This window comes from Caretta caretta, chromosome 28 (assembly GCF_965140235.1).
Source record: "Caretta caretta isolate rCarCar2 chromosome 28, rCarCar1.hap1, whole genome shotgun sequence".
Taxonomy (NCBI): domain Eukaryota; kingdom Metazoa; phylum Chordata; order Testudines; family Cheloniidae; genus Caretta; species Caretta caretta.
In genome coordinates, this window is record NC_134233.1 from 9,643,716 (window position 1) to 9,654,663 (window position 10,948).

General features: G+C 52.5%; 1 protein-coding gene across 1 annotated transcript; it reads right to left on the reverse strand.

The window, feature by feature from the left end:
• Positions 1-219: 219 nt before the first annotated feature.
• LOC142070271 (uncharacterized) lies at positions 220-2,816 on the reverse strand. Its single transcript, XM_075123853.1, has 2 exons — positions 2,785-2,816; positions 220-2,413 (listed from the first exon to the last, which is right to left on the reverse strand). Exon 2 carries the CDS (start codon positions 2,364-2,366, stop codon positions 1,125-1,127), a length of 1,242 nt encoding a protein of 413 aa, XP_074979954.1. The 5' UTR covers positions 2,367-2,413; positions 2,785-2,816; the 3' UTR covers positions 220-1,124.
• Positions 2,817-10,948: the final 8,132 nt, after the last annotated feature.

Sequence of the window (10,948 nt, forward strand, 5' to 3'; positions counted from 1 at the left end):
AGGTGCGGCTTAGAATCCCTCTAAGACACCAAATGTCAGGTATCTACTCAAAATGGGTGTCTTTCTGCAGCTCTATCACATTCCTCATGGATGTCATTTCCTACACATTTACAGCATCTCCCAGGAGTGAGCTGAACAGAAATGTCACTTCCATTTTTCCCATCTCTACCTAGGAAGGGATTGCATTTCCCAAATAAGAGGCAACATGCACCTGATTAGGAAGGGAAGATCTTCAGGAGCAACCTCCTGCAGGGCATGGGCCACAACTGCTTTGGGAGGCAAATGAATGGGTCTTTTGCTTAGTTCCAAATCCTTTACTAGAGAATCCTCTTCCCAGCCCCTTCGGGAAATATTGACCTTACCAATTGAAGAACAGGGGGATAGAGATGGTGATGGAGAATCCCTCTGATTTACCCTATGTTCTTCTGTTGTTACAGAGGGGAAAAGACATTTTTCCCTATCCCTTCCCTATTCCTGCTCTTTGTTATACTTCAATATATTTTAAGGGAGGAAAACGGGAGTAAAAATATCTGCCTTCAGGAAAACCTGAAGCAACAGCGCTCTGATGAACTGTGACAACTGGGAATGAAACAATATGATCCTGGTGGGGGAACTTGATGACTAACAATGGTTTTTAAATGGGGGAACAGTATAACTGTGATGCTCAGGCTTTGTTTAGACTAGGACATGTGATGGAGTTTAGGTCAGGTCAAGGGGGGGAAAGCTAATGCCAACCACTGCACCTCGGCTGCATCTGCACGACAACTGTAATTGTCTTTTAACACCAAGATCACTAACTTGAGCAGCCAACGCCATGTACAGTCCTAGTGGATGTAAGGCACGGGTAGTTTTTGCCTCAGTGTAGCTTGTTGGGAACAAACCTCTCTCCCCCACCTGGAGCTGATGAACATTCCTGGCTGGAGGGACACACGCTCCTTTGACCCAAAAGGAAAGGAGTTGATAGAAAACATCACAGGACTGACCCCAAAGAAGGGTGAGCTGCAAAAGGCAGGAGCAGGCAACTCATCTGGGGGAGCTGAGTAACCACGGTGAAGATGGGGCACAGATCACTAAGTGGGAATTAGCAAATGTGATTTAAAAGAAAAAAATACCTTTGGCCAGCCCTAGTCAAGGCATTTGTTACAGATCACTCCCATGTGGATTTTCTGATGTCTAATAAGGGTTGAGCGCTGATTGAAGCTTCTTCCACACTCAGAGCACGTGTAGGGCCTCTCTCCTGTGTGGATTCGCTGATGTGTGATAAGGGCTGAGCTTTGATTGAAGTGTTTGCCACACTCACGGCATCCATAAGGTTTCTCACCCGTATGGATTCGCCGATGTATGATAAGGTATGAGCTCCGATTGAAGCGTTTCCCACACTCAGAGCATCCATAAGGCTTCTCACCTGTGTGGATTCTTCTATGTGTGGTCAGTACAGAGCTCCGATTAAAGCTTTTCCCGCACTCAGAGCACATGTAGGGGGTCTCTCCTGTGTGCGTTCTCTGATGTGTGATTAGGGTAGAGCTCTGATTGAAGCTTTTCCCACACTCAGAGCATGTGTAGGGTGTGTCTCCCGTGTGGATTCGCTGATGTGTGATCAGGTTTGAGCTCCGATTGAAGCTTTTCCCACACTCAGAGCATGTGTAGGGCCTCTCCCCTGTGTGGATTCGCTGATGTGAGAGGAGGGATGAACTGTCAATGAAGTGCTTCCCACACCCCGGGCATCCATAAGGTTTCTCACCCGTGTGGATTTTCCGATGTCGAATAAGGTGTGAGCTCTGCTTGAAGTGTTTCCCACACTCAGGGCATCCATAAGGTTTCTCACCCGTGTGGATTTTCCGATGTCTAATAAGGTGTGAGCTCTGCTTGAAGTGTTTCCCACACTCAGGGCATCCATAAGGTTTCTCACCCATGTGGATTTTCCAATGTGTAATAAGGTGTGAGCTCTGCTTGAAGTGTTTCCCACACTCAGGGCAGCCATAAGGTTTCTCATCTATGTGGATTCTCTTATGTGCAATGAGATGCGAGCTCCGCTTGAAGCATTTCCCACACACACAGCATGCGTAAGGTTTCTCACCCGTGTGGATTCTCTGATGAGTGAGAAGGTCCGAGCTCCCTTTGAAGCTTTTCCCACACTCGAGGCATGTGTAGCGTGTTCCTTCCAAGTTCATTCTCTCACGTGTAATAAGGTCTGACTGGCTACCGAAGTTTTCCTCTGGCCTCTGCTGACTCTCACAGGCTTTTGTTTTTTCTGGGCGTGCACAGCTCCCAAAATCATTCCCTTTGGACCTTCCTGACAACATCCCATGGGCTTCCACTCGCTCAGCATCTTCCTGCTGGGGTTCCTCCTCGTTTTCACTCACCATCCCAACACCTGACGGGAGACCGAGAGAATCCAGACGTAAGTCTCTGCCTGCGCCAGAGAGAAAGGAAATCTCAGAGAGAAGAATGGAAAAAGGGATGAAGGAACCAAAATGTGTACAGGACAGATCAAACCTATCAGGAGCTGATTTTCCCTTCAACCTTCCCCAGAGGAGAGAAAGGAAGGGATCAGTTCTGGGTCCGTATCTCAGAAGAAATCTCAGGGGACAGCGAGATTGGGGAGGGACCTGCTGCCAGTTGTCAGTCAGGATAGGTGGGAAACCATGAGTGACCTCTGCCTAACGATTCTACATCTGCAGGGAACAATCCTGAACTTGGAGAGCTCACAAGATCTTTGTAGGGCATCCCAAATGTTTCCTGTATTCACCGACAGTCTTGGGGTTGGTTTAACCAATGCCTCACCTATGCAAGCAGCTCTCGGGAGCACTTTTTTCTTAAAGCCATGAAGGTCTGCGACGCACGACTCCTCCCCACGTTCCAGCTGCGAGATCACATTAGTTCTGGAAACTGGAAACCCTGCTCAAGGCAAAGAAAACAAGGGAGGTCAGTGGAATTTGTGGGATACTTGTCACAAAGAATATTCCATGCTTTTAAGCCCAGCTCACTTTTAAGTAGTAACGTCCCAAGGCCGGCTTCCTTGGCTCAAAATGCCAGGAGATGATTATTATAAATCATATTCATTACCTTAGTGCCTAAGGGCCAACTAACAGTGGGTCCTCATTTTGCTAGGCACAGTACAAACCGAGAAGCGTTGATGGCCCGTGCCCTGAAGAAGTTACAATCTAAATAGACAAGGCAGACACAGAATGGGGGAAGGGGTACAACCCACCAGCAGAGTGAACTCCGTGAAGGCAGAGTGGCAGATCTGATCAGCACAGGCCTAGATCTTGAGACTATCGGATTTAATGTTATAACCAGGGCCAGCATTTTCTGGAAATTGTAGCTAGGACTGCATTTTTTCCCAAAATTACTCTTTGTTTCTGGAATCACCGTTAATATCCGGAATTGCTGATCAGAGGGTGGGTGGGGCATGCAGGGTCACAATCCCCCAGATTTCTCCCTGGAGACACCCGTCTCCTCCCCAGGGCACAGGCTGGCTGCGGTTGAGACTTGATGCCAATTTCTTCCCTCCTCATACAAGTCTGGGATCGGCAGTGGGACGCCAGGCTCTCTCATCATGCTGCAGAGAGGACGGCACTCACAGCTGCTCGCGGCCGTGTCCACAGCACCTCTCCCCTGCTCATCTCCCCTGTACACAGCTGGTTCATGCCCCGTGTCTCCAGCGCACAGCTGGCTCTAGGCTCTCAATGCCCAGTATCTGAGCCCCACAGCCCCCACACAGCCGGCTCCTGTCCCCTCCCCCCAAGGCACTTTCAGGCTTTAAAGGATTAGATATTGCTCACGTTTGTCAATTACTCTCTTTTCATTGCCTGCAAACTCTTGCCCTAATTATGACTGTTATCTGTATATCTAAGCCAGCCCTTGAAAGCATGAATTCTTCACAGACTATGATGCCGAGATGCGCCACATGATACCAGGAAGGGCTGCGGGTTGGGTTTCCTGTGCAAGCTGGTATCACTACAGGGTGATGAATGCCAGATCTCAAGGCTGGTTATGCAGAGCTCCACCTTTTGAAGCTTTACCCAATGCAGAAAGGGGTAGGGACGGATTTCCCCTCATTCAGGAGACTGAAGACGACAGACTTTTGGGGGATAAACAGCTGAGTTTGAGCTGACTGAGGGGGGTCTTTCTGGGCTACAAACTCACAGGACCTGATAACCAGCAGGAGGTAACCCTTTAAGAAAGGTTTTAATACACTTTGGAACCGATCAGGGATTCCCATGAGGACTGCTGAGGGAATGAAGGTAAACACGCATTTGGATGCTCTTCTTGTTTTATGAGAATGGGAACAGGAAGGGCAGGGATATCACTGAATGCAGGATCTCAGCAGTACTAGATGTCAGGATAGCACCATATTGCAGCCCATTGGAAAACATAATCCCAACTACACATATAAAATGATGGGCTCTAAATGAGCTGTTTCCACTCAACAGAGGGATCTTGGAGTCACTGGGCACAGTTCTCTGAAAACATCAACTCAGTGTCCAACGGCAGTCAAAAAGCAAAGAGAATATTGGGAATCATTCTGAAATGGATAGATAAGAAGACAGAAAATATCATATCGCCTCTATATAAACCCATGGTACACCCACATCTCGAATACTGCCTGCAGATGTGGTTGCCCCATCTCAAAAAAAGATATATTGGAATTGGAAAAGGTTCAGAAAAGGGCAACCCAAATGATTACAGGTATGAAACTCTTCTGTACGGGGAAAGATTAAAAAGACCGGGACTATTCAGCTTGGAAAAGAGACAAAGGGGGGATATGAGAGAGGTCTATAAAATCAAAACTGCCGTGGAGAAAGTAAATAAGGACGTGTCATTTACTCTTTCTCATAACACAAGGACTAGGAATCACCCAATCAAATTAATAGGCAGCAGGTTTATAAGAAACAAAAGGAAGTATTTCTTCACACAACGCACAGTCAACCTGGGGAACTCCTTGCCAGAGGACGTTGTGAAGGCCAAGATTATAATAGGGTTACAAAAAAAAAAAAAAACCACCATGAGAAATCTATTGAGGACAGGTCCGTGAATGGTTATTAGCCAGGATGGGCAGGGATGGTGTCCCTAACTTCTGTTTGTCATAAGCTGTGAATGGGTGACAGGAGATGAATCACTTCATGATTCCCTGTTCTGTTCATTCCCTCTGGGACACCTGGCGCTGGCCAATGTCGGAAGACAGGACACTGGGCTAGATGGACCTTTGGTCTGTCCCAGTGTGGCCGTTCTTAAATACCAGGGAACCTAGTGAGTCCAGTGCAATGGGAGGGAGTAGGAAAATCCCTGGCTGTGGAGAACACTGGGAAATTAGAAACTATCATTCAGAAGCAACAGACTCTAAATAGTCTAGAAAAGCAGAATGTGAAAAATAAGAATCGGGGTCATGTGACTTCAGGAATGAGGGACTCAAAAAACCAAGTCTGCAGAGAAGAGAGATTGTGGCTAGTGCACATGGGGATGGGGGGAGCAACTCTCCAAGTCTCAAGGATTTTCACCAGCAACCGAGGCCATTGTCCCATGCACGGGGCAATCCGGAGCAGTGAGGAGTTGTGTCATCTGTAATCCTGGCTGAGTTTCAATGCTCTGCTGCTGGAGCTCCCTTGTCTGGATTCCCCCAGCCAGCATTCAAGGTCTGTGTGATCAGTAACCCTGGACCAGCCGCTCTGACCCCAGCAGCCTGCTTCTTACACCCCAAGCACATTCTGGTCTGGGTGGAGAAGGCTCAGGGTTTGAGAGAAGGCCACGGGTAGGAAGCTTCTGTTCGTTATGCTGGACCTAACCCCCCGTTTTACTTGTGCAAACAGGAGATATTTGACACTGTGCGATTCTGCTCCTGTGCTCTCTTCCCACAGCGTTCAGCAGCAGGGGAGGGTCTCTGGTCGTGTGTGTGTCACTGGCATGCTGGGGTGATGCTGGAACAGGACAGAGCAGAGGTGGCATTGTGGGGGTGGCGTGAACCCCATCTCTTCCGTTCCCCTTCCAAGAACCGAGGGGACAGGAATCCTTACCCAGCGAGGTCACAGTCTCATAGGTCTCCTGCATGACGTCTCTGTAGAGGGTTCTCTGAGCGGGGTCCAGCAGAGCCCACTCTTCCCTGGTGAAATACACAGCCACCTCCTCGAAGGTCACCGGCCCCTGAAAGAGCAAGAGCCCCACACTCAGGACCTGCTGCCCCACTCACAGCCCCACTATTCGTGGGGGAGAGGAGCCAATCAAACGGAAACTCTGGGTGGACCGCAGTCAACAGAGTCCCACCCCCACCCCGCTCAGAGCACCCAGGAAACACCAGGGTGAGGGGGCGAAGAGAGACCCCCTCCTCTCTCCCAGCAGATCCATCACACACCTACTAGCCACAGACTGATACAGGAGATGCTGCCCCGAGCAGGGTCTAGGGAGAGATCTCTTGTAGGAAGCCCAACACCCTCCTCCTTGTGAAAAGAAAAGGAGGACTTGTGGCACCTTAGAGACTATCCAATTTATTTGAGCATAAGCTTTCGTGAGCTACAGCTCACTTCATCGGATGCAAACTGTGGAAAGTGTAGAAGAGCTTTTTATATACACACAAATCATGAAAAAAATACCTCCTCCCACCCCACTCTCCTGCTGGTAATAGCTTATCTAAAGTGATCACTCTCCTTACAATGTGTATGACAATGAAGGTGGCCCATTTCCAGCACAAATCCAGGGTTTAACAAGAACGTCGGGAGGGTGGGGGGGCAGGAAAAAACAAGGGGAAATAGGTTATCTTGCATAATGATTAACCACTCCTAGAGCTGGATATGAAGCAGGGGAATCTCCCCTAAGCCTGACTGGTGGCTTCCCCCTTCATATTTCAAGGCACCCGCTAGTTAGTTGGGTCAGGCTCCAGTACTACGAGTCTGGTCCTTTTTCCCAGCCCCATCTAGGTAGGTTATTTTCTGTTCACCAGACTGGAGCATTTCCACCTCCGAACCTCATGGGTCTCTTCCTAGAATCTAGGCCACTTATTAAACAACTCCCAGCAGGTCTGCCACCCCCTGGCCTCCTCCCTTTCTCCACCCTGTGCATTTCCTGCCCCGCTCCAACCTCCAAACCAGACGGTGCAAACCTTCCCCTCTCCCGTGTATTTGCTGTCCCTCTCCCTCCTGCAGGAACAGATCAGAACCCCCCACAATAATCCCCACCTGAGCTGGCTCCTCTGCAGCCATGTCGCTCCCTTGTCCCATGGGAGGACGGGATGAACAGGAAAGAAACATGAGCGTCGTTCTGCAACCTGGCTGGGCAAGAAGGGCTGTTGTGGAAGTTTAGGAACGGGCATTAGTTCATTTCATATCACGCTTCCCCCAGGCTCTTTCCCTGCAGAGCGAGATCCGAGATTCTGCCGAGCTGAGAAAATGCTCAATCTCTGGATTACAGCAGAGACCTGGCCCCTCCTGCCAGGCTAGGCCCACAGACACACTTTTAACCTCCTTTCTCCCTCCCGCATCCCAAAACAAAGTCTCTGAATGCAATCCTAGAAAAAAGCAGAACCAAAGGAGTCCCTTTCGAGGATTCCCTCTGACACTGACCCCACGGCAGCCACACCCCAGCAGGAGGGACATGGAGTCAGGAACTGGGTTTTCCTCTCTCTCATCCTCGTCTTGTCCACAGGAAAGTGATTCTCCCCACAGTGCAGTAAGACATCTGTCTGGGCAGATGAGAGAGCTGGAAATCTCTTTCAAAACTCTTTTATCCCACGGACCCTGTCAGTCTCTCTATCTCCTTTTCCCTGTGCCCTCTCCATGCCTGTCTGCTAGGAAACTCTCATTCCTGGGTTGTTTGCTCCCCCATGGCTGGATTTGCTCCTGCAAATGGCAGGAGAAATGGGGTGGGGGGCTGTTTGTGTAGAGTCATTTTATAGTCCCTCACTGCCTGCCTGGGATTTCCCCATTGCCTGCCTAGGACCCCCACCTGCCCTCCACCAGGATCTGCCAGCCCATTTGCCTGGGACCCCCTCCTCCTCCCAGCACGACCCCCTGACACTTTACAGGAGGACCCCTCACTCTGCGCCAGGGACCGCCCCACCACAGCTCTGTGCACTGGGCATGGCAATGGTCCCAGGAGCCAGCTGGGCAATCCCAGACAGAGCCCCTGGCACAGCACCAGGCAGCGTCTAATCCCCTGCCCCACCTGCCCAAGAGACACCCACCCCCACTGGTCTGCAGCCAACAGGCCCCCAGCGATACCCACCTCCAGGACCCATAGCCTTAGGGCTGGGCACTTCAGAACTACCCCCCGAAACCCCAAACCCTCCAGAACCCACCAACCTGACTAGGGTCCCCCCTGCCCAGCCACCCAGAGGCCTCCCCCTACCACAATGTCTCCTCAGCTCCCACTGCAATCTCCCCACACAGACACCTGCCCCCCCAGCAACAATGTTCCCTCACAGTGTCTGGTAAGTGGATAGAAAGTTATCACCACCCCCTGCTGGTCAGTCACACAGGCAGAGGGAGCCCGGGGGGACGCCTCTTTAACAGGAGAAGGGAAGCCATGGAGGGCCAAAATAAGTATGAAATTTCCATACTCTGTCACTAGCAAATAATGGCCACCATGGATCCACCCCAGAGTTGGCTACATCTTTGCACTGCGGGAAGCCCCCCCCCTCACGGAGACCCATGGAGGGCGATAGGTTCCCCCCAAGGAAGGACAAGTTGCTAGGATTTACAGACATGGGGAACAGCCCCAAACCCAAGAGGATTTTTAATTGACATTTGATGATGACATCGTAAGAGGGAAACCTGAGATTTGAGATCAGTGTTCAGAAATGAAAGAGAAAGGGTGGAAATCTGAGGGATTTTGGATCCATTTATGCAAATTATAGAGAGGAAAGTGGAAAATGAGTGGGATTTTATAGCAGTTGTTGATAGGAGGTAAAAGCTGAGTGTATTTCCCACCACTATTTGGTCAATGAATAGAGCGGAAATGGGCAACATTGGCAAACGTTTTAGATCCATATTCAGGAATCTGAGAAAAGGTGTAAATCTGAGTTTTTCGTCGTAATTTATAATCACAGAGACAGGGAAAGCTCTCAGGGGCATATTCAATTAGAAGTAGACAACTCGAGTAAAAGTGGGGCAAACGTTGAGGGTATTTTTTAGGAATCTTTGAGACGTACAGAGAAAACGTGTCACAAACTATGCAACTGAGAACATGGGATAAACGCCAAGACGAGGGGGGGGGGGATTTTATGTGGCTATTAAAGAACGAGCTGGAAAAGGGGGACCGTTTGTCATATAAAATCCAGCCTGTCCAATACATAAACAGAAAGTGATGGTCCCCCCCCCCCACTGCCCCCGTTCACCTGGGCAGCAGGGAGCCCTCTGAGGGGCTGACTGAAGGGGGCGGGGGGGGAGCTGGAGGGCTCCCTGGGGGCGGGGAGGGGGCGGCAGTGGGGGATGGGCAGGTGGGGGGCAGAGAGTCACTTTCCTGCCCCCCAACAGCGCTCCCCCCCCCGGGGGGTCTCCCACTCACCGGGGCGGGTCCCAGCTGGACAAAGCCCCGCCCCGGCCGGGCACGGGGGGGTTAATGACGGGCCCCACCCCGCACAGACCTTGGAGGGGAGCCGCAGCTGCTCCTGCAACAGATGCGACACGAGGCAGCGCCTGGTCTGCTCCAGTTCCCGCCCCCAGCGCTGCCCCGCCCCCGGTCTGCTCCAGGCCCCGCCCCCCGGCGCTGCCCCGCCCCCGGTCTGCTCCAGGCCCCGCCCCCCGGCGCTGCTCGTCTCGGGTCTCTCAGAGGAGCAGCTGCGGCTCCGCTCCGGGGTCTGTGCGGGGTGGGGCCCGTCATTAACCCCCCGTGCCCGGCCGGGGCGGGGCTTTGTCCAGCTGGGACCCGCCCCGGTGAGAGGGAGACCCCGCGGGGGGGGGAGCGCTGTTGGGGGGCAGGAAAGTGACTCTCTGCCCCCGGCACGGCTGGGATTGGGGGGGGCAGAGACTGGGGCCCGGCGGGCGGGGTCCCTTGGGGGGTGTTGGGGGGAGAAGCCGGAGTTGCGGGGGGGGGGGGGGTTGAGCTGTTTCTGTGCAGCCAGGAAATTCCCGGGGGGGAAGTGGGGGGCGGCGGGGGAGTTCATTGGATCCCCTTCCCCCCCCCCCCCACGGGCACAAATGCCCCCCAGTTTTCCCCTTTTCCCTCTCGGTAGCTCCCACGTGGTTGTAAACTCCCCCCCACCCCGCCATTGATCCGCTCTCTCCTCTCCCCTGATCCTCCCCCGTCTCTCCCTCCTCCTCACATGTCCATTGAAACTCCCCTCCCGTGGGGGGGCGGGATTTCCTCCCCCCCCCCCGTTTTATCCGAAGCGATTTGTCCCAGTGTTGGTGGGAAGTTGGAGCCCGGAGCCATCCCCCAACCTGGCTGCCCCGGCGTGGGGGTGGGAGGAGACGCCGGGTCTCTGCCGGCGCGGGGAAGGGAGGGGCCATGACCCCCATGGGGCTGCCCCCGATCCCCGCTTCCGAGTCCCACTTGCTGCCCCCCAACTGCAGCACCGTTGCCCCCAGCCCCCACCTGCCCCCCACCTGCCCATCCCCCACTACCGCCCTCTCCCCTCCCCCAGGGAGCCCTCCAGCTCCCCCCCCCAGCCCCTCCAGTCAGCCCCTCAGAGGGCTCCCTGCTGCCCAGGGGAACGGGGCCGGGGGGGACCATCACTCTCTGTTTATGTATTGGACAGGCTGGATTTTATATCACAAAGGGTCCCCCTTTTCCAGCTCGTTCTTTAATAGCCACATAAAATCCCCCCCGGTCTTGGCGTTTATCCCATGTTCTCAGTTGCATAGTTTGTGACACGTTTTCTCTGTACGTCTCAAAGATTGATAAAAAAGTTTCGGGGGACTTGTGGTACCTTAGAGACGAACCAATTTATTTGAGCATGAGCTTTCGTGAGCTACAGCCCACTTCATCGGATGCATACCGTGGAAACTGCAGCAGACAT

Bases quoted from the DNA above. Each gene is read 5' to 3' on its own strand.
- LOC142070271 (XM_075123853.1), bottom strand. From the start codon at position 2,366: ATGGTGAGTGAAAACGAGGAGGAACCCCAGCAGGAAGATGCTGAGCGA.